The 23860-nt window shown below is 47.5% G+C and overlaps 1 protein-coding gene across 3 annotated transcripts in view; it reads left to right on the top strand.

Annotated features, from left to right (window-relative positions):
• The window catches only part of ARHGEF10 (Rho guanine nucleotide exchange factor 10), a 134146-nt gene that overhangs the window by 55323 nt on the left and 54963 nt on the right, over window positions 1-23860 (top strand). For all 3 annotated transcript variants that reach the window (XM_032162526.2, XM_032162527.2, XM_058442723.1), the window contains 8 exons: window positions 1021-1135; window positions 3942-4048; window positions 9855-9932; window positions 10678-10857; window positions 12489-12605; window positions 14730-14822; window positions 19584-19754; window positions 21856-22001. In XM_032162526.2, the coding sequence (XP_032018417.1) occupies window positions 1021-1135; window positions 3942-4048; window positions 9855-9932; window positions 10678-10857; window positions 12489-12605; window positions 14730-14822; window positions 19584-19754; window positions 21856-22001 (1007 nt within the window). The remainder of the gene's footprint in view (window positions 1-1020; window positions 1136-3941; window positions 4049-9854; window positions 9933-10677; window positions 10858-12488; window positions 12606-14729; window positions 14823-19583; window positions 19755-21855; window positions 22002-23860) is intronic.

The following is a 23860-nucleotide window of genomic DNA, read 5'->3' as shown; positions in this document are numbered from 1 at the left end:
CGCTTCAGGAAGGCAGGCCTGAGGCGTTTGGAAGTCCAGGGCAGGCAGACACGGCCAGGGCTAGAGCGACACTGTCTGCACGCCGGCGCCCAGCAGCCCTGCTCCTCACGCGGTGATGTGACCCAGAGTGAGGAGAGCCTGGTTCTCAGCTGCACTGCTGGTCCGTTTGAGAGGTCCCTGGGATGGGGACATCAGTTGTCCCATAAGAGATCATCTTTTAAAGACGAATCACTCAGCGTCCAGTGGCCAGTACCTCAGATGTTGGGTTTTTAAGGAATAAGAAATCAGATGGCAGGAGACACCTCAGACGCCCCTGAGTCCAGGCAGCCGTGAGTGTCCAGCACAGGTCTGGCCGAGGAAGTGGAGGCAGGGAGCCCCAGGCCAGGGGGACATGGCTTCCGAGTCTGACATACGCAGCATGCTGCATGCCGACCCTCCCTCGGGCACGTCCCGTGCGTGTCTGCAGCACTTGCCAGGGTCTTGCGTGCAGCACTTGCCAGGGTCTTGCGTGCAGCACTTGCCAGGGTCTTGCATTCAGCCCTGTGGCTGGGGCTGGGTCCGTGTGACCACGCATGTGAGGCGGCCCTGTCAACAGCTGGCCATGCCCCCAAATGGGGTGCCGTGGGAAGCCCCAGGGAGGTTAGAAGGCTAAACTGGAGCTGTGAGCATCTGCAGTTAGTTGTTTTGCCGTTTAATTCGGGGCGAGTTGTTTGACATTTGTGCACTTTAGTGACTCACCTGTGACCCCCACGTAGCTCTTTGTGTGAGCGGATCACATATAATACCGTAAACGGGGCAGGGAACATGTTTCACCATGTCCAGGAAGGGCTGTATTTTTAAGGTCTGTTTTTTCCTTTTTTCCAACAAACAAAACCAAAACAAAACCTAGCCCAGAACTGCACGTGACACATGCGCTCACAAGAACCAGACTACTTGACAGTATTCTTTTAAAACAGGCAAATGAAAGTCACAGGTGGGTTCTGCCGCCGTCACGTTCTCACATCTCCCTCTCTGTCGCAGATGCAGAAGCTCGTGAAGGCTGCGAAGGACGGCACCAAGGATGGGCTGGAGAGGACCAGGGCGGCCGTGAAGAGGGGCCGCTCCTTCATCAGGACCAAGTCTCTCATCACGCAGGGTCCGTGCCTGCGGCTCTTCTTGCGGGGAGGACACAGGGTTGGGGGGGAGGCCACATCTTGTGGGGAGGACTCAGGGTGGGGGGCGGCCGCGCAGGCTCCCACAGCCTTGGGGAGCACCAGCTTGCTCAGTGCTTAGGTCTGGATCAGCCCTGCTGACCCCAGCCTCCCCATCCTGCGGGGCTGGCCTTTTAGACTGAGGGAACCGAGCAGCAGAGAATCATTGAGAATCACTGGCTGGACATAGGGAGGGCTGCGCAGGGGCCACTGTCCCTGTGGATTCTTGGCATTGGACTCTGTATTTATAGCACATCGGCCCTCCTGGGCATGGTCCCTCAGGGACTGAGGTCGTGAGCGTCCTGAACTGGGATTTTAGGAACCTTTTCCTTGGTGAGGGGAGATTTGGAGTAGATAGCAGAATTTTCAGGTTTTTCTAAAAATCTCACGAAGGCGCAGTGGTCTGTGTATCTATGTGTGGAAAAGGCAGCTGGTGTGGAGGTGTCGTGCACAGCGGCAGGCTGGGGTCATTTACCGTCTGAGGAGACTTCTCGGAGCCTTTGTGCACGGATGTCCTAAGGTCGAGTTACGGGAGGGTGGCTGAGACTTCACTGCCATACAGGGATCGCTGTGACTCTGACCTGGCATTTGCTGGTTGTTTCTCCAGCTTTCTAACATGCCTGTCTGGTGCTAGGACGTGGGTAGCATTTGCTAGTATCTGCACTTGGAAGGGACTTTACAGTCACGTGTTCCCTCAAGGAACGGCCTCGGATATGGGGTGTAGTTGTTATGACATGGTGTAACTCAGGAGGCCTTTTCCTCTTTCAGTCCTAATGAAGCCCTCGGCATCTCAGACAAGGTGGGGGAAAGCTGTCAGCATCCCCGAGGGGTTTATTTGGTGATGGAGACAGTCAGGTGCATTCTAATAAAATGTGCAGTAGTATTTTGCCCTGATGAGGTGCCATGAGGTGCTCGGGGCAGCAAAGAACAGCCTTTGAGGAGGTGGCCATATTTACACAGCCCCTGGAAAGCACAGGCGGCTCTGTCCAGTGAGGAGTTGGGATTTGGGGCCACATTCACTGCCTCAAGGAGTGTGTCTGCCACCAGCAGCAACCCCCCGACCGGGGCCCAGATTCCAGGAGCTGATCACAACTGCCCACCCGGAGCCCATGCCAGGCCCCTGAGCCGGATTTGGAGGCCGGCAGAGTATCCCAGGACTGGGTGTGTGGGACAGTCTGAGAAGCCCTGACTCAGGCCCTGGGAGCAGGTCGTGCTTTGTCTTTGGTTTAGGGGGTACTCTTTTGGGGGTCAGTTGGAGAGATGCGGCAGTTTAATAGGCAAATCCCTGGCCGAGCGCGGTGGCTCATGCCTGTAATCCCAGCATTTTGGGAGGCCAAGGCGGGCAGATCACGAGGTCAGGAGATCAAGACCATCCTGGCTAACACGGTGAAACCCCTGTCTCTACTAAAAATACAAAAAAATTAGCCGGGCATGGCGGCAGGTGCCTCTAGTCTCAGCTACTCAGGAGGCTGAGGCAGGAGAGTGGCATGAACCCGGGAGGCGGAGCTTGCAGTGAGCAGAGATCCCAGCATTGCACTCCAGCCTGGGTGACAGAGCAAGACTCCATCTCAAGAAAAAAAAAAAAGGGCAAATCCCTAAACTCCCAACCCGAGTTTCCTAAGCCATAAAATGAGAGGCTTGGACAGAATTTCGTTCTTCGTCCTGGTTGTACCTAAGAATTAACTAGAAAGCTTTTAAAACGTGCTGGTGCCAGGCCCTCCTTCCCTGGGTGATCCATTGATCTCTGAGGGAAAAGTCTGGACATCAGTAGGTTTTAAAGCCCCTTGGATAGATGTTTCTGTGCAGCCAGGGTTTGGGATCTTTGAACTAGAAAAACTCAGGTTTCTATCCTCTAAAATTGCCTGTGCTTTTCTGATTTCCAGCCATTTTGTGGATGCTATAATGTAGTTAGCTGTATTTTTAAAACATGAATGTAGGCGTTTTCTTGTTTTTTAGAGATAGGGGCTCACTCTGTCACTGAGGCTGGAGTGCAGTGGCACGACTACAGCTCACTGCAGCCTCGACCTCCTGGGCTCAGGTGATCCTCCTGCCTCAGCCTCCTGACTAGCTAGGAGTACAGGTGCTCACCACCATGCCTGGCTTTTTTTTGTAGAGATGGAGTCTTGCTATGTTGCCCAGGCTGGTCCTGAGCTCCTGGGCTCAAGCGATTCTACCATCTCGGTCTCCCAAAGTGCTGGGATTAGGGGAGTGAGCCACCATGCCCGAGTGTAGATTTAGTTTTTGTTTAAACTGTTTGAGTTTTGGGAAGCTGTGCTTCTTAAGGCGTCCAGTGAGAGAGATGCAGGAAATACACTAAGTGCCACCTCAGTTTTCAATGACTTTTGACTCACCTCAGTTTTCAATGACTGCTCTTAGCCATTCTTAGCTGTGTTTCCTTGTGATATTTTATAGATTAAGAAACTAAAATATTTAATTTATGAAATATTCTAAAACACTAAAATTCCAAAATATTGCCACTTTACTATCTAGCTATTCAAATGGCACCTCTCCCTTTCGAAGTTAAACTGTAAATACTGAAAATTTCAAATACAGGCAAATACTGTATTACCCTCTGGAAAGAATATTTTATTGGATTTGTTAAAAATTCAACTTAATAATAGCTGGGTGTCAAGTAAGCATGGAAAATTGAAAGGTCTACACAAAATATTTATTTGACTTTTTTTACTGTACTATAGCGTTCTGAATATATTATTTCAATGTAAAACTCATGCATTTTGACTTTTTTTTAAGATCACAGATCTTCTCTTGAGGAAGAGCAGAATCTGTTCATTGATGTTGACTGCAAGCACCCAGAAGCCATCTTGACCCCGATGCCCGAGGGTTTATCTCAGCAACAGGTGAGATGAGCAGAGCTGACACTCAGGGGCTGTTGACCAGCAGAGCTGTGCTAGTTTTTAAATATTTGTATGTTTGATGCTGGTTGGTCAATGTCTGCTATCTCAAACTCTGCATCCACTCGGGCCCTCCACTGTAGGCTCCTGGCCCAGCACTTAGAGGCTTAATCCTGGGCTCAGCAAGGGTCTGGGGGGAACCTGGTCAGCAGCTGTGGCCTGGACTCAGGCCCTTCTGGTCCTTAAATATTTTGGACAGCACCCCTGAGTGTAACTGTGAGAAAGGGGAGGAACTTGCCTTCTTCGTGGGAGTGAGTCACACAGTTTTTACTTTCACAGACACAGAGTGGGTGTGTGTGGTCAGTATGTGTATGTAGCTACCTGAGACTGACATGAAAATGACAGGTTTTCAATAACTAATTAAATCTGAATATAATGCATTTCTTAAAAATCTGATACTTGGTAGCAGAAAGGAAAAAATCAGTGGTTTTCATTGGATTGTCTTTGGGTAAAAGAAAGAGAAAACTTGAGGAACCAGAGTGACAGCACCGAGTTTGCAGGCCTTTAGCAAAAGGGGCTGATGCTTTGGGATGATGACAGTTGTTTCCCACATGGACAGCGAGGTGCAAATGATGGACACCAGGATGGATAGGCAGACACGTGTAATCCACGGATCTGGGGAGATCCCTGTTACAGGCAGGCAGATAGAGCGAGAGAGAGCGTTGTCAGATTAAAGAACAACACAGAAATGCTTAGTGACTGGCCAGGTTTAAAAAGAGATGAAAAGGGATACCTGCAAGCAGTTCATAATCGGCCAGGCTGAAATAGGAAGCTTACATTTCACTGGAATTGAGCAGCGATGACTGAAGTATTAGTTTTGTCAGCAGCATCACATGAGTGACGGGATGGAGTGTCAACAGAGCTTGGAGACAGTTGTTGAGCGGCTGTCACTCATGGGTGTGCATGCTCTGTGCAGGCTCCGTTCGCGGTCACTGGTGTGTTTCACTGCATTTCATCCTCGCAAATCCCCTTGCTGTCCTTGTGTAGTCTGTAAGGAAGCCTGGACTCGGAGGAGGTTGATCATCAGAACTGCGTCCTCCAGCTGTGCGAGGAAGGGGTCGTGTCTGATCTCAGTCTCTCCCATCACAGCCTGCTCCTAACCTGTCTGTGCTCACTGGGGCCGTGTGATGTGGGCTGCCACACGTCCAGGGGGATGGTTGACAGCCTTTACCAGGAACAGAGGATGTAGCGCTTTCTCCTGTGCGTGCTGTCCAGCTCACCGACCTCACTTCACGCTCAGGAGTTATAAAAGGGGTTCATGGCTGAACACCTTCTTGCCAGTCCTGTGAGGTGCTCAATAGGATAACACGCTGACCAGTCGTCTACTATCTGGGGCCCTCACCGCATGTGGGGTACCTGTTCTGGTGAGGACACACCATGTGAGAGGGACTTGGATCCTGCACTCTGAGAACTTAGTGTAGTGATGAAGCCGAAAACCAAATATAGCAAAAGAAGGGAGAAGCACAGGGAAAATACTTCTAGCAGATGAGGGACTAAACAGGAATTATAACAGGAGTGTGACTGACTCAGGACCAGAGGAGCCAGGAGACCTTGAGGACACATGGCCCAAGCTAAGACAGCGGCCTGAGCTGAAGACCAGTGGGCAGGATGCGGAGGTGAGGGTGAGAGACGACGCCAGACCCTGAGTGGGGTGTGAGGTGTCTGTGAGGAGACAGTGAATGGGGTGAGGGGTACATGAGGAAACACTGAGTCGGGTGGGGAGTCTGTGAGGAGACTGAGTGGGCTGAGGGGTCTGTGAGAAGTCCCTGAGCAGGTGAGGGTTGTGAGGAGACTGTGAGTGAAGTGAGAGTCTGTGAGGAGACACTGAGTGTGATGTGAGGGGTCTGTGAGGAGACAGGGAGTGGGGTGAGGGTTGTGAGGAGACCCTGAGTAGGAAGAGGGTTTGTGAGGAGACACTGGGTGGGGTGAGGGTTTGTGAGGAGACAATGAGTGGAGTAAGGGTTGTGGGGAGATGCTGAGGAGAGGTGAAAGTTTTGAGGAGACACTGAGTGGGATGTGAGGGGTCTGTGGGGAGTCACCAAGTGAGAGTTGCAAGGAAACACGGAGTGGGGTGCGGGTCGTCAGGAGACAGTGATTGGGGTGAGAGTTGTGAAGAGACAGTGAGTGAGGCGAGGTTTGTTAGGAGACACTGAGGGGGGTGAGGGTTTTTGAGGGGACTTTGAGTGGGGTGACGGTTGTGAGGAGACACTGGAGTGAGGGTTGGGAGGAAACACGGAGTGGGGTGGGGGGTTTGTGAGGAGACAATGGGGTGAAGGGTCTGTGTGGAGATATGAGTGTGGCATGAGGGGTCTGTGAGGAGTCACGGAGAGCGGTGTGAGTTGTGAGAAAACAGAGTGGGGTGAAGGTCGTGAGGAAACACTGAGTTGGGTGAAGGGTTGTGAGGAAACGCTGAATGAGGTGAGGGTTGTGAGGAGACAGTGAGTAGCGTGAGGGTTTTTGAGGGGACTTTGAGTGGGGTAAGGGTTGTGAGGATACACTCAGTGGGGTGAGGGTTGTGAGGAGACACTAAGTGGGGTGTGAGGGTTCTGTGAGGAGACACTGAGTGGAGTGAGGGGTCTGTGATGAGACACTGTGAGTGGGGTGCGGGTTGTGAGGAGACACTGAGTGGGGTGCGGGTTGTGAGGAGACACTAAGTGGGCTGTGAGGGGTCTGTGAGGAGACACTGAGTAGGGTGAGAGTTGTGAGTAGACAGTGAGTGGGGTGAGGGTCTGTGAGGGGACACTGAGTCAGGTGAGGGTAGTGAGGAGGCTCTGAGTTGGGTGTGAGGGGTCTGTGAGGAGACAGTGACTGGGGTGAGAGTTGTGAGCAGACACTGATTGGGCTTAGGGTTTGTTAGGAGACACTGGGGTGTGAGGGGTCTGTGGGGAGACACTGAGTGGGTCACGGGGTCTGTGGGGTATCACTGGGTAAGAGTCGAGGTTCTGTGAAGAGAGAGTGAGTTGTGATTAGTAGGGGTGTGTGCACATATCAGAGGAAAGATGGTTTGACCTTTTTGTTGTATGGCACTTTTCCAAGTGCCTGTCTGTTCGGTACTGATTTTGGTGGATTTGGTCAGTGAATTGGTGGTGACTGTTCATTGTTTTATGGTTTCCGTAAAGGGTTTAAGCTTCCCAAATTAGTCTCACAGACCTGGATGAAATTCTGTTTTTTGCTCTGATTATCTCGGTTACTTTTGTCTAGTAGTTACTTTCTGAAGTTCAGTTTTCCTGTTCTTTGAAGGGTGGATTTTAATGTCTATTTCCATCTTGCTCATCACACCATAATGGTTCAGTGAAGTCCTGTATAGCAAGGTCTGTGTGTCGTGTTAGCACAGTGCTGTCAGTTTCAATTAGATGATAGCTGGGATTAGGATTAGAAACTCAGCAGTATTTAGGATTTCTGTATTTTTTCATGCAGCTTTCTTTATTGTAGTCATGATTCACATAGGTTTTCTTTTCCTCCTGCCAAATGTGTTGTCCCTGGGAGTTTTCTCTTGAGTGGTTAAATGGAGGGTATTGATGCTCTTTAATTCTTGTTCTCCTCTAGAATTGAATTAAGGGAAACATAACTCTAAAACGCTATGTATTAAACATTCTTTGCATGCTTAATTTGGGGGTGGAAAAAGGAAAATGTTCTTTTTGAAATAAAGAAGGGTCGTTCTTTACTTGGAAAGTACGCTTGATGCTGGAGGACAGAGGATCCTGTCCCATCCCCATTCCTGGTGAGGACATGAGGAAGGTCAGGCTGGGCCAGGCCCAGTCACCATCCACAGCTCTCCAGGCTCAGGCCTAGGAGCCTCTTTGATTGTCCTCCAGGCCTGGCTTTGCCCAGTTGCCCCGTGACCTTCATGCCAGGCACCCTCCCTGTGGGGGCTGCCTTCAGGATGGATTTCTCCTCTATGGCTTTAGGTCAGGCTTCCCAGGAAGAGAGTGATACTCTTCCTGAGCGCTGGAGGCTCCCTGTCCCACCCCTTAGTGGGCATGCAGTTCGATGTGTCAGATTGAACTGCCAAAAAGACTGACATCACATGCAGTAGCCATGAAACCCAGGAGATTGGTTTTGTTTTTGTATTTTAATATTATACCTATTCCAGATCTTTTGACCTGATACTATATTAGTATCATCTCAGGACTTTAAAAAATATACATCCATGATATATATACACATATAAATAATATATATACATAATATATGTACACATATAAATAATACATATAGTATAATATAGAACATATTATATATATCATATGTATATATACACAAATACATTTTTCTGTTTGACCCCCGCAACTGTGACTCAGGAGGCTTGGGATAGTGTTTGGGAATCTGAAAGTCAGAAGAAAGACTGGCCTGGGTTTGATGATGGGAGGGGTTGCTTGGCCTTTGGGTTCTAAGCTCTCGCTTGAAAGGGAAGCCTCTGTGCTCTGACGTTTCCTGTGAATCAGTCAGCAGCAGCAGCTGCATCTTCCCAGCTTCTAGCTGTGTGTGTGTGTGTGTGTGCGTGTGTGTTTGTGTGTGTGCGCGTGCGCCCCTCTGTGTGTGTGTTTAATCCCAGCCACATCTGTATTTTTTTAATACATCAATTTCTTCTTTGTGTATTTTGGAAGGGTTGATTTTTGTCTTTTGCGGATGGAATAATCCTTTCTCTAAAAAGAGCAATGTCCCTTGTTAATCAGGTTTTGTAAATCTTGGTTGCCCTGCAATCTTTTTAACAGAGAAATTTCCTTTGTGAAAAATACTCTTTGCCCGCTAGGTGGCAATGCAGTCCCTTCAAACAGCATAATCCAGGGCTGCAGGTAGCCTGATACCGCACTGGTGTATCCGTGTGTGTGCATGTGTGTGTGTGGTGTGTTTCTGTGCATGCGCGTGTGTGCTATCTTGCATGTATATGAGGTGGTGTGTGCAGGAGTGTGTGTGGTGTGGTGTGCCCAGGCGTGTGTTCGTATGCATGAGTGTGCCTGCTGGTTTAGGAGCAACTCCATTGCCCTGTTTTGCTCTGTTTTCCATGAATTGGCAAATTGAAAGTACAATGATCACTAGCTGGACCGTGTTTAGAATGAGGAAAATGCCGGGCGTCCTCATTGGCTTTTCACAGGATCTTACAGCCACAAGTCTATTGTATGTGCTTCAGTGACGAAAAGCAAGATAGAAAATAACGTCAGGTTTTGACTGCAAACATGTCAGATTGTAGAGATTTTTTTTTTGCACCTCTGAGTGACACGAATAATTTACTGTCCACGTCCTTGGCCTCATAGGTAGATCTTTGGACGGTTGAAAGATCTTTCCAAAAAAAAAAAAAAGATTCCTCCACATTCCACAAACTTTGTTTTCTTAGAACTTTGGAATAAGGATTTTAGATAAGTGTTGCTAATAGCATTCATTGTTCAAGAGTGGAAGTATTTTTTATCCTTAATTCACAGGAAGTATTATCTACCTGAATGTTGGATACATAAAATAAAATCAGTTAATTCAGTATATTATCGTTGCATAAGTGAAGGAATTTCTTTTCAGTGCTGTAATTTTTTTTGTCCCAGCTGTAGTTATAGTTCATAGTTTGAGGTTTAAGACATTATATAATTGTATTAAAGGGGGAAAGTATGTTTTGTACCTGTTATGTTATTTAATTAGGCTACGCTTATGCACTGTTTTCTAAAAATAGAAAAGTTATCAGCAAGCCTCAGCATAGAAGTAAAATGTATCTGTATGTATTATAAAGCAGTTTTCTATCATTGTACTTTCAAATTTCCAACAGGTTGTAAGAAGATATATACTGGGTTCAGTTGTCGACAGTGAAAAGAACTACGTAGATGCTCTTAAGAGGATTTTGGAGGTACTTAAATGTCACGTTACATAATATATACATTTTTATTGTTCTTTTTTATGTACATACATTTTGATACATAAATGCAAAGCATATATGTTTATGAAACATAACATGCAAATTTGCAAAATTCTCAAAAGGATCTAAATATTGTGTCTGTATATTGACATCAAAAGTCATGATTTATTTTGAAATAATTATAATTTATGTAAGTGAATATTTACATTCATTTATCTGAGCTTTAAAAATGTCTGGGCTGGGCTGGGTGGCTCACCCCTGTAATCCTAGCACTTTGGGAGGCTGAGGCAGGTGGATTGCCTGAGCTCAGGAGTTCGAGACCAGCCTTGGCAACACGGTGAAACCCCACCTCTACTAAAATACAAAATATTAGCCGGGTGTGGCAGTGTGCACCTATGATCCCAGCTACTCGGGAGGCTGAGGCAGGATAATTGCTTGAACCCGGGAGGCAGAGGTTGCAGTGAGCTGAGATCACGCCATTGCACTCTAGCATGGGTGACAGACTAAGACTGTCTCAAAAAAAGAAAAAGAAAAATGTCTGAAGCAGCCGTGCCCCATGGAACATGCCTATAATCCCAGTTACTCAGGAAGCTGAGGTGGGAGTATGGCTTGAGCCCAGGAGTTTGAGGCTGCAGTGAGCCATGATCTCAGCACTGCACTCCACCCTGGGCAACAAAACAAGACCCCAGGCTCTGAAAGAGAAAAGTCTGAACTGTCTTTGCTCATTTTGTCTTAGCAATATGAGAAGCCACTGTCTGAGATGGAGCCAAAGGTTCTGAGTGAGAGGAAGCTGAAGACGGTGTTCTACCGAGTCAAAGAGATCCTGCAGTGCCACTCGCTGTTTCAGATCGCGCTGGCCAGCCGCGTTTCCGAGTGGGACTCCGTAGAAATGATAGGCGATGTCTTCGTGGCTTCGGTAATTAAGCCGGGACACCTGGATGTCCACGGGGCTCTCCACGCACCTGTCCTGTCTTCCCTTCTTAGGCTGATGTTTTGCCCCTGAGCTCCTGCAAGCTGACAAGTGTGCAGTTCTCTCTGACGGCCAGGCTGAAGCTGCAAAGACCTGGCCAAGCGGGTGCACTAGGGAAATGATAAATGGATCTTTACCAGGGAGGCTAAGGCTTTAGAAAGGCGGACACTCTGGACAAAAGCCATATCTGAGGACATTTAAAAATATGCACTTTATCGAGCCTTGGATGCCCCATTAGATGATTTGCTGAAGCTTTTTGTTGTTGAACAAGGATGCCGTGTGTTTGGCAATGTTGCAAAATTGCCGTTTTTAAGCCCTCACACGGGTTCTCTTCCTGATCTAGGTCTCACTTTCTGGGTGCAGAATTATCTGTGCCTGGGAAAAATAGGAAACACGTGATGGGAAAATTCCTAGATGTTTTCTCAAACTTTTGCCCTTGGCTGTAGCTTCTGTTTCAAGTCATTTTATCTTCACTCCGTGTATGAATCATACTTATTGTGTATTGGGTGGATTCTACCTAGATGTAGAGGATTATGAGTGAAACAGATTGGTTTCTATAATTATTTAAGACTATGATGCTATCAAAGGGATATAAGCTTGCAAGTTTAAAAAAAAGTGTTCCTCTTCTTAAATGAATGTTATAATAATAATACGTGAAATGTTTTCCTATATAGTTTGTATATGTACTTGATGAGGTCTATAAATGCTTTGAATAAATATGGAAACAAAATTCTTAAAAAGATATTTGCATAATACTATTTATGGATCCTTAAAAAAAGAGAAATATTGGATATTTATTTTGTTATTGGATTTTTTTCTGGCTGTTTTATATATTAGGTTCAACCTTATTACTGTTCTTTAAATACCTTCCTTCCCAACATTTTTTAAAATGCAAACAGATTTTTTTAAGAAATAGAATTTTGATGAAAGCATTCCCGCTATCAATGCCAGTCACACCAGAGCTCTGACATCCATCCTAAAGGGCTTACAAATCTTAGAACAACATGGAGTGATTTTTCTCTCTTTGAATATTGATAGCAAGGGCAAGTGTTTCTGCCTCTTTACAGAAAACCTTTGTGCTTTTAGGAAAACAAACACGTGTGGGGCACTGTATGTTACGCCAGAGAAGCAGGATCAGCCCCCGCCCCCAGCCCCCATTTCCAGGGTGTGGTTGAGGCCTGTGTCTCAGGATATTGGGCCCACCATGGAATGAGTTGCGTGACTTTCTTGCCTGGAGGTTGAACCCACCGAGTGAGACTTGGCAGGAACTTAAAATCACCATCCTTATTTGTCTGTAGTCAGAAACATTCTTCACTGAAACCCAAAGTACCATGGTTTTGAACAAGGAGGTCAGAAAGTACTCTGGGGTCAAAAAATAAGATCAAACCAGCAAGTTAACTCCTAACAAGCTTGCTTAAAAAAAAAAAAATCACACAGTCACAATAAAGTTTATGTTATGAAAACATCACAGTGACTGAAAGAGTATTCTGAGGGAGAGTTTCAAATCTACTGTTTTATGTTGGAAAAGGGATATCTGAACTCTGTGATTTCTCTCTGAATTTCCTCTTGTGTTTCAGTTTTCTAAGTCCATGGTGCTGGATGCATACAGTGAGTATGTGAACAATTTCAGCACAGCCGTGGCAGTCCTCAAGAAAACATGTGCCACAAAGCCCGCTTTTCTTGAATTTTTAAAGGTAAGCACTTTTTTTTTCATTTGGATTTGAACACCATCTGATAACGAGTTACGTGTCAAACCTTGGCTCTGAATACAGTTATTCATTATTAAGATTTCGGTACCAATAGTGCCCTAGGTATTGGATTAATGCTAGTAATGAAGATGAATTTTAGGTCCTAATGTAACTTTTTGAAAACAATTTTATTTGCACATCCTTAAAAGTGTATCAGCAGACAGAAAGAAAGTTAAAATCAGATCCCCAAAAAAGAAGTCAAGATCAGATCCCAAAGTTACCTTTTCCTCACTGTCCTTCAGTATGGTATTAGGAATCAAATAAACTAAACGTCTCAATTCCAGGCCTCTTTGGGATCGGGGATAGGCACTGGCCTGGAGACTCAGAGCCTGGAACGGGCCCTACCCGAGGGGGACAAAGGCTGTGTTCCTCCGAATGCTGAGGACAGCACTGATGGCCTTCCTCAGTGGTGTCTGACCTGGCAGTGATGGGGAGCACGTCCCCTGATGGGTGTGGGTTAGCGTTATTTAATCAGGAGGCAGGCAGGGCTTCCCCAGTCGTGGGATGCGTGTCCGAGCCTGTGTTCTGACAGTTTGCTGCACAATGAACCAGGCTGAAACCCCCTTCAAAGACATCCGCGGAACTGAGTCTCCTTTGTGGAGCCCCTCATTTGCATGATAAACCCCGGGGACAAAGTGTGTTCTTGTTACTTGGACTGTTTCTTGGAAACTGCTGCTACCTGGAGTGAGTGAACACAGGGCAAGTATTCTCGCCCACAGCAATGTGTCATTGAAGCTGGAATATTTTCCCTCTGCCTTATCCAGCACGGCGGCTCCTGCTCCTCCTGGAGCACAGTCTGTGGCCCAAGGAGATTTGCTAAGGGATCAGATCGTTGTTCCCACTCTGGACAGTTGTCGGATCTGTCCTAAGGGATGGGATCGCAGTTCCCACTCTGGACAGTTGTGGGATCTGTCCGAAGGGATCGGATCGCAGTTCCCACTTTGGACAGTTGTGGACTCTGTCCTAAGGGATCGGATTGCAGTTCCCACTCTGGACAGTTGTGGGCTCTGTCCTAAGGCATCGAATTGCAGTTCCCACTGTGGACAGCTGTGGTATCTGACCTAAGGGATCGGTTCGCAGTTTCCACCGTGGACAGTTGTGGGCTCTGACCTAAGGGATCGGTTCGCATTTTCCACCGTGGACAGTTGTGGGCTCTGACCTAAGGGATCAGATCGCAGTTTCCACCGTGGACAGTTGTGGGCTCTGACCTAAGGGATCAGATCGCAGTTCCCACTCTGGACAGTTGTGGGCTCTATCCTAAGGGATCAGATCACAGTTCCCACTGTGGACAGTTGTGGCCTCTGTCCTTTGGCTAGGGAACCATCTCTTTCTCTTGGGGAAAGAAAAGATGGACTCACTTAAGAGCTCACTCCCTCTGGGGATTTTGTTGTAGTCCCATTAGGGATGTCAGCTGTGGCCGTGACCGCAGTGCCCACTCCTCAGCTCAGCGGCTGCCACATGGCCTTGGAAGATAGACTCTCTCATCCCATTTCATAGCTTGAGGACCTGAGCCCCAAAGAGTCGGGTGCCCTGTGAGCTGAGAGGCCGGGGCACAGCCAGGTCTATGCTATGTGCCCTCTTCACTGCACAGCCCTCTCAGCAGAGAGAACTGGAGAGTCCCCCCAGGTCAACATTGCCCAACAGCCTCGGTAGCAAATGGCCCCACTGCACATCCCTGATGTGCTCAGGAAGAGGAGCCCTCAGCCTACAGGACGTCCTTCTGCCCATGGCACCACAAGAGGTTGCCAGCCTTTTCTGCGGCCCACTGTGGCCAGAACACAGACACCCAAGGACAGCCCCTGGAATCTGCCCAGTCCCCTGGCCCGGGGAATTCACCCCCAGAGCTGAGGTCAACATGTGAGACCCAGCCCCTGCAGCAAAGCAGAAGCCCCTAGAGCAGGTGCAGAAAGTGGCTGGAAGGTATTTGGCCAAGTTTCTTCTCGTAGCTGAAGACAAGGTGCAGGCTTTTGACTTTCCCGAGTGTTCAGTGTGGTGGGCAGGAGGCGGCCCCAGGGGCAGGGAGGGCATGGCAGCCCCACGGGGAGGTGACCCCGGTGCCTTCCCCCACAGCAGGAACAGGAGGCCAGCCCTGATCGAACCACGCTCTACAGCCTGATGATGAAGCCCATCCAGAGGTTCCCACAGTTCATCCTCCTGCTCCAGGTAAGTGCTTCATGGAGACCTCCTCAGGCTAGTCCTCCAGCTCGCCCATGACTCATTTGAAAATGGTGTCTGTTCCTCCACTTTGGAGTGGCTGCCCATCGGGCCTCCCCATCTCCTCTCTAGGCAGTTACAGAAGGTGGGGGGTAGAGGCAGGTGGAGACCTGTGGAGAGTCACCCTACGCCTGGGGCAGCTGTAGGGCCCAGTGCCTGTGAGGCCAGCCTTGGGGTACAGAGGGGATGGGCTGTGGGGAGGGGTGTTCATGGGCCCTCGCCTGCCTCACGCGCTGTCTCGCAGAGCCCCAGCCCTGGGGGGCCGCAGGGCTCGGTTATCAGTGGCCCACAGGTCACAGCTCCCTTCTCCAGTGTGTCTGTGTCTGGTCTAGAATCACATGAAAAATGATTCTCGCCTCTGTGCCCAGAGGGGATGCACAGGCTTGGAAAGCTAAGAATAGATTTAAACGAAACATACCCATCACTGATTTAACAGCAAATCACCGAGGACAGGGAGATGCTGCGATGGTGAAGACACTTTCCACTGGACCCTCATTTCTCTAAACTAAGGATTCCCAATTGGATACCTTTGTCTGTGAATAGTAGGCCTGTTCTGAGTGCTGACATGACGTCTCACAGCGGACGGCCTCTAGGTCATGTCTGATGCAGTGTGTGGTTGCCCGCTCGTTTTCCGAGACCTTCCCACATACCCTGGAGCCCAGGTGACCCTGTAGGCTGCGAGGCTCAGCGCCCATTTTATTTAAATGAACGCCATGCCTCCAGGGAGGATATTTCAAAGGAGAGTCCTGCTGGTTTCTGCCTGTGTTGATTTTTCAGTGATTGCTTAGCTTGCTTTTTCTAATTAAATCAGAGGACTTTGCTTGGCCTGCTTCTTATTAGAGCCGATTGAAGATGAACTGGTAGAATCATCGCCAGAAATGAACTGGCGCCTGGGAAATAGTGTGAAGTCCCTGTCCACTGAGGTTTTTATTTTTATTTTTGACCAACCAAATCCATGACACATTCTTTTTAAATGAAAGTAGTCATCAGAGTATGAAAAAGGATACACACTAAAATATCAATGTGGGCTCTTTCCATGATTAGGTTGATGGGTCATGTTAATTTTATCCTCTCTCTTACATTTTTAACAATGTACAGTTTGCCTGTATTACAGCATTAATAACAAAAGCTGTTTTTTCCCAAGATCAAAATATTCAAAGTGTGTTTTATTTCTTTAGCTGACAAATATGTACTGAGTTCTAATACGTGTGAGACGCTGTTGGCTTCCGGCAAGCAGCCACAGACGTGATGAATGAGCTTCCTCGTGTGAGGGAGTCTGGCACTTGGGAGGAAGGGGGTCAGGCTGCCTGTTAGACATCAGTTATTCAGCCACAGCTGGGAGGGTGTCACCAGGCTGTGAACCGTATGGGCGGGTGAACCAGCCCACATGCCGTGTGTTTAGCGATGCGCCAGTGAGTCCCTGAGTTGTTCTTGGTTGCCAGGGACGACAGCAAGTGCTGACTGTGTCGTGAGGTCACACACGTTGTTGGCTTTCTATGATGTATCAGAATACTTTTTAAATTTTTTTAATTTATTAAATTTGGATATAATTTTCAAACGAGCTTGTTAGGTTTTGGTTAAATGGAAGTAAGTAACTGCAAGTAAGTAAGTAACTACTTTTCCTAGGTTTTTTCCAAAATACATTCTTCTAAACAGAAGGAGTGGGTGGGGCTGCTGGAACGGGAATAGGAAAGAGAACTGCAGGGAAAAGCCTCCACCGGGATTTTGAGGAGCCCGAGCAGCTCCCACATTTCCATCCACCTTCAGCCGCCCTGGGGAGGTCGTTGTCCCTCTTTTATGTGCTAGGAAACTGAGTTATGCTGTAGGAAACTGAGGTTTAGGGAAGCTGATGATTCTCCCAAGGTGACACAGCCCGATAGATGTGCTGGGATTCTAACACAGTTGTCCAGCCACAAATCTAGTACACTGTGCACACCCCAAAAGGATGCTAGCCAGGACTTTGGGAAAAGCAGCGGATGGAACACTGCAGACATGCACTGTCGAATGGGCACGGCCTGCCCATTACACACTGCGCCATTTACAAATCTGTTTCTGTAAGAATTTTGTACACTCTTTTCTTTTTTGAAAACATACTTCTAAATACTTCAGTTCTCTGAGGAAGGACATTCTTAAACTCAGAATTCCAGTTATGTAATAAACTCAAGAACTTGGGTGTCAAAAGACTTGCATTTAGAAAGATTCAGTGTGCTCTTCCAGATCGTCACCAGCAGAGTTACATAGGTCAGTTTGCACACAGCTGTCCCTGTCCTCTTCCCTCCTTGCCTCGAGAGACCCTCCTTAGAATTTCCCACACAGGGTCTGTTGCCCCCGAAGCAGAAAATGGTCTTTGCCTTGATCCGGCGAAACAAATTGCAGGTCCTAGATGTGCCGAGCAGTTTCCCTCAGGGACAGTTTTTGCCCACATTTGATGAAACGCTGGCGCATCCTCGAGTGTTTTCGGAGGGGAGCAGGGTGGGTCCATGTACTTCGGAAGAAGCACAGTTGGAGATAAGGCAGTGTCTGCGTCTGGAGTCATTATGTGGATGTGCCTGAGGGGCCCTACCTCAGGTGTGGGTGCTCAGGGCACCTGGGATTGGGTGAGGAGATGGGCTGCAGAGTCAGCAGGTACAAGCACATACCCTCCCTCCTGCCTTCTGCTGTAGTCCGTGTGCTGAGTGTAGGTGGATGGGGAGACAGTGTGGAGAGGCCTGGACACTCTCTGTCCCCTTCCTCCCAGTGACTCTCCTGGTCTCTGCTCTCCGGTCTCGCCTGCATTGTTCCTGGTTAGTGCTCCCTGACCTTATTTCTAAGACAGGCACTGTGAAGCCACAGCTGTCCGCTGGCTCAGGCAGTGATGCCGGCGCACCCTGGCTTTGCTGGTACTGTCAGTTTCTCCCATGGATCCAGAAACATCCATTGGCCCTGTGACATTTGTCTTACTTTATCCCAGCTACCTATTTCTCTCCGTTGTTGTGCAAAGATAAGTAACAATTTCTGGTAACAACAGCAGTGAGAAACTTCACTTTTCTCCTTCCCTGGGCCTCCTTGGGAGGCTGCCAGCTCGGCGGATGCCCCCGGCTGTGCTCAGCGGCCCCACGGCATGTCAGACTCCACCGTGTGCTGGCTGCTGTCTCCATCGCACGCCGAGTCCCCGGTGCCACCACCAGTGTGTGGTTTTGGTGCAGAACTAGTGTTAAGATTGTTCTTTTTTGCCTTGATAGAATCCGTTGTGACTCATAAGAAAACAAATGTATAGAATAGTTTATATTCATTAAAAACTGGGAGCATTTGATCATTTATGGAGCATCCTTTCCAGATTTTAAAAAAAGCTTTAAAAAGATAAGCACACTGTTGAATTCCATGACAGCTAATATTCCTATAAACATGTAAACGTTGGTAGGCAAGATGCAGAACCACATTTTTTTTTTCACTCTAAGTTCTGGGATATGTGTGCAGAATGTGCAGGCTTGTTCCATAGGTATACATGTGCCATGGTGGGTTGCTGCACCTAGCAAACCATCATCTAGGTTTTAAGCCCCGCGTGCATTAGGTATTTGTCTTAATGCTCTCCCTCCCCTCACCCCCCACCCCCCCGACAGGCCCCGGTGTGTGATGCTGCCCTCCCTGTGTCCATGTGATCTCATTGCAGAACCACATTTAATTCTGAGAAAGAGTGTTTCAAGTTCACGTTTGCCCCTTCAGCAAACATCAGCGTGTCGAATGTGAACGAAAGCTGGGAATCAAAAGGCCCTGCATAAAACCAAGGTGACAAAAGTGTCCTTTTGTTATTGCCTGTTAACTTTATCCTGTGATTGGCAGCAGTGTGTCATTTTTTGCTGGTGGTTGTTGCTGATTTGTGCCACATACCCTCCCTTTGACCTCCTCGTGCTTGTCTGAAACCTTAACTGGGAGAAGAGGTAGCTCAACTCCCTTTTTTTAAAGACTACTTTTTAAGAGAAATTACAGGGTTGCAGCAAAATTGTGTGGAAAGTACAGATATTTCCCATCTACCCCTCCCCCAATATGCACAGTCCCCCTCCCCCTACATCTCCACCAGAGTGCATTTGTGACAACCAGGAGCCTGCGTGGCCACGCAGCCACTGCCCAGCGGCCATAGTCACAGGAGGGTGTACCCCTGTGCTGTGCATTCGGTGGTTTTGGATGAACGTTTAGTGACATGGACCCACCATGATAGAGTCATGCCTCTTTGCTGCCCTAAAATCAGGTTCCTGTGTCAGTGTGAGAGAGATTCGATTCTGCTGTGTGAGTTGATGCCATGGGTGCAGTATTCGGCACCACAGAACTCCTGCCCATTGGAAACCGGGAGACTGGTGTTTTGAAGGAAGTAGCTGGACCCATCTGTGCGTGGGTTCATCTGTCTGACTCAACTTGAGAAGGACAATCTATCATCGTCGTGAGCATCGTTCCAAGTGCACGGTGTTTCTGAGATTGTGATATGTTCATATTTAGCGTGTCCTTTATTGTACAGTGCTATTTTTTCAATTTTGTTTTTGCAAGGAAGCTGTTCAGATGTTCAGCCAAGTCGTGACTCACTCAGCTCATCGTCCCTTCCCAAGAGCTGACTTTATTTTTCACCAGGATGACGGATGCCACCGCCTCCTTTCCATTGTCAGCTGGCGGGTGACGCGAGTGTTGTTGCACTGGGAGTGTGCACGTGGTAACCGCCCACCTCTCCCCTGTTGCTTGTAGGACATGCTGAAGAACACATCCAAAGGCCACCCCGACAGGCTGCCTCTTCAGATGGCCCTGACAGAGCTCGAAACACTAGCAGAGAAGTTAAATGAAAGAAAGAGAGATGCTGATCAACGCTGTGAAGTTAAGCAAATAGCCAAAGCCATAAACGAAAGATACCTGAACAAGGTTGAGAGAAGTTTTCTTCAACTCTGTTCCAAAATTATTTTCGCTTTGTGCTAGTAAGCTGGCGTTGTCCAGCAATACTAATCTGTTGGATTGTTTGGAGTAATTCCCTTAGCTCAGAGTTCTTAACCGGGGTGGGTGGAGGCCTTCAGGAGAGTCACACCAACGTGGAAATTGTATGTAAAACCTTAACAGCCTGTCTGCATTTTCTTAGGAAAGAGATTCGTACATTCGTTAGACCCTCAAATGGATCCAGGACCTCCCAAGGGGTTAAGAGCAACTCCTTTAGCTTAATTTTGCTTTCAAAATAACTGTATTTAATTTCAGATAGTAATAGTTAAAGCTGAAAATATTTACAGGCTAGGCACAGTGGCTCACACCTGTAAGCCCAGCACTTTGGGAGGCTGAGGTGGGAAGATCACTGGAGCCCAGGAGTTCGAGACCAGCCTGGGCATGCTAGTGAGACCCCATATCTAAAAAAAAAAAAAAAATTAGCTGGGCACAGTGAGATGCACCTATATAGTCCGAGCTACGTGGGAGGCTGAGGCCGGAGGATTGCTTGAGCATGGGTGATCCAGGCTGTGTGAGCTGTTATTGAGCTGCTGCACTGTAGCCTGGGTGACAGAGCAAAACCTTGTTTCAAAAAAAAAAAAAAAAATTCACAAACATTTTTTGTCTTCACCTATGCATGGGCTAAGCTGTATTGACCATGAAAAGAGATGCAGGACCCAGAGGGCAGCAGTTCATTTGCCAGGCTACATTTCAGCTTGATGCTTACATAACTGCTTGTCTGCAGCAGTACTCTGATTTTATGTGGGCTTTCCCGTATTCATTGAAGGCCCTAGCTCGCAGGAAGATGGTAATTTGTATGAACTGTGTTAAGTTATTGCATCTAATATTCATTATTGCTAAAAATCATTGTTTGTTTTGTCATTAGGAGTAGTTTCGTATGTCACAATGACATTCAGTAATTTAACTGTGTGAAATTTATGTTAATACACTTTAAGCCACATATTTTCCCCAATTCTCTAAATGGTTTATGTAGGAACGTTTATAAGCAGCAAATTGTATTCAGTTATATTCTTGACATGGTTGATGTTATTTAAAATCATGCTCCCTGTGGCACTTGAACCTCTGAATACATGTGGGGCACGGATCCAGCCCAGAGGCCCAGGAAAAGGGGATGATGCTTTGCACTGAATGTCACCCACACGCCTCATCGTTCCCGCGCACTCAGCAAGGACAGTCAGGGAGGCGGGTGTCTCGCTGGCTGCTCAGAGCTGGGCAGCAGCGTAGATTTAGAGTCAAAAGACAGCACAGACCACAGGGGTTGAGGACTGTTTTTCTTGTGGGCTGAGTTGTTATAAGTATTGGCCAGGTGCAGAGGCTCACGCCTGTAATCCCAGCCCTTTGGGAGGCCGAGGTGGGTGGATCACTTGAGGTCAGGAGTTCCACACCAGCCTGACCAACATAACGAAACCTCGTCTCCACTAAAAATACAAAAAGAAACAAATTAGCCGGGTGTGGTGGCGCACACCTGTGGTCCCAGCTACTCGAGAGGCTGAGGCACGAGAATCAATTGAACCCAGGAGGTGGAGGTTGCAGTGAGTTGAGATTGTGCCACTACACTCCAGCCTGGGTAACAGACCAAGGCTCAGTCTCAGAACAAACAAACAAAAAAAGTAGTATGACTTCTACGTCGCATACCATTGTCTTGGTTCATACAAAGCGTCTTTCTGAAGAACTGATGGTTTTGGTTTGGCTCAGTGAAGTAAAATATGGCCTACCTTAAGAAGTTAAGATAGTCATTTAACTATGCTTAATTAGGTTTACTTGGGGAAAAGTAAAATTACAAAACAATTCCTTCCATTCCTCACCGTTCCTGGTTAATGTAGTGTTTACATCGTGGGAGGGCCAAATGTGCGGTGAAAGTCTGTGAGGAAGGAGGCGGATGTTCAGCGCAGTCACGGTGAACGTAGGAACGATTTCCGTAAAGAGCTCAGTCTGGAAAAGTCACCCTCAGACTCATACCAGACTTTTCCTCATCTTTTTCTTTTCCGGGTAAACTCAACTGTGGTCCCTGTGCTGTGTTTTGAATGTCCAGCTTCTCAGCAGTGGAAGCCGATACCTCATTCGATCAGATGATATGATAGAAACAGTTTACAACGACAGAGGAGAGATTGTTAAAACCAAAGAGCGCCGAGTCTTCATGTTAAATGACGTGTTAATGTGTGCCACCAGCAGCTCACGGTAAGCGCATTTAATTCTCTATGGTAGTCCTATCATCATCACATGTTACCTTTGCCTAAGGGCACATGAATGACTTTGTTAATTCTGTCACTCAGGCTGAACTGGCTTTTTGTGCCAAAGCTCAGTCCTGTGACTAAGGGAACCCTTATAATAAGCAAGCTTATTTTTAAATAGATTCAGTGTAAATCACCAAGTCACTGTTAGTAGAAGTTAAGTACGTAGAGGTTTATATACTCTTTAAACAGAGCTGATGGTGGAACTAGAAACTAAATTGAATTTCTTCATAACCCTCCTAAATCAAGAGTTCTTTTTCTTATGGTTTAAATTCTCTCTTTACCTGCTTCTCTATAAATATATTTTTGATAAATGTTTAAATATAATAAAGTTGGGTATATTCATATTTATTGTAAACCAAGAAAATGAATTATTTTCACTTAAAATAATTTTACATCAGAATCGTTCTCCAACACATGGAAGATTGTAGTTAGATGAGGATATGTGAGAAACTAAAAGGTCTTCAAATATAGGTAGATAAGGGACTTGATATAAAATTAACTATAACACTTCTGGTGCTGTAGAGAATAATGCAAGCGAACGTGGTGCCGATTCATCATGTCTTGTAAGAGTCAAGTGTTGAATCTTCCAGAGTTTTGCGAGCCAGTTACTAAACATTTGGTAGCTTGAAGTCATCCACATGGGAACATTTACACCATGGAATTTGCCCAACACGATGTGTTAGGAGCCTGTCCTCCCAGTGAGAGCCAGCTGTTAAACATTGGCCAGCACACCACTAAACATGCCCTATTTTTCATGCCCGTCACCCCCATTTTCCAGCCGCCAGATATATCTGCCTGCCCTCCTCACCTTGCCTTAGAGATCCAGGCAGCGAGGGTGTGCAGGTCAGTGCTCAGGAGTCGGACTCCTTAGAGTGAACTCCGGCTCCACCTTCTCTGAACTCTGAAAATTACCTGCTCTGACTGCCTCAGACTCCTCATCTGAACAATAGTGTTGATCATAAAAATAATGAGGCCAGTGGTACGCCGTCACGGGGCTCTTCAGTGATCAAGGTGAGGACGTTCATTAAGCTACCGCAGGGCGCCTGGCACACGGCACTTCCCGCGAGGGACAGGTTTTCATTGTTGCTTTTCATCATCCTCACTTACTTTGTGGCAGCTACAAAATAAGTCCAAAAAATATACAAGTCTTTAATGATACTCCTCCTTGTAAGAGAAAGAACCCTGTTCATTTGACTCATATCCCATGGCTTGCCATTCATTGTGGATGCCTGGCAACAGCCGCAGGCTTCTGTGTGCAGAAGCGAAGCCCACCGCACCCTGCATTGGAGAGGAGCTGACGGAGTGAGGCCGTGGGAGGTCGCAGCTGGAGAACTTCAGGTGTGGGCTGCACGAGAGGACGCTTAGAATTGTGAGGATGCAGAGTAAGGTGTCTCCACCCCTGTTTCCCTGGTGTTATAAGGTGCTTCCCACAGTGTGGAGACCAGTGGTGTTTATCACTTAACAGGATGGCTTCCAAGTTTAACTGTCCCAGAACCCCCCTCTCCACGTAACACCTGGAAAGTTAGTTTTCCGTGAAGTGGCCCCAGTGTGGCTGAATCCATCGAGCTCCTCACCTGCAAGTTGGTCAACACGATGTGTCAAGTTGGGGACATTAATGTTTGTCCCACCTGTCCTGGGCGACAAGATCATAGCAGTGAAATGACCTTGTAAACAGCAAAGTCCTAAGGAAATATAGTGGTCCTTGTTGAGTGTTTTCCGCATTCATAATCGATGTTTGTCTGACGGTGACTGCTGCTCCAGAACCACCCAGGCTGCTGTTGGGGTGCGCCAGGACACACGTGG

This window comes from Hylobates moloch, unplaced genomic scaffold, assembly GCF_009828535.3.
Source record: "Hylobates moloch isolate HMO894 unplaced genomic scaffold, HMol_V3 SCAFFOLD_8, whole genome shotgun sequence".
NCBI lineage: Eukaryota > Metazoa > Chordata > Mammalia > Primates > Hylobatidae > Hylobates > Hylobates moloch.
Note: the sequence above shows the minus strand (reverse complement) of the source record. Positions and strands in the feature narration are given on the sequence as shown.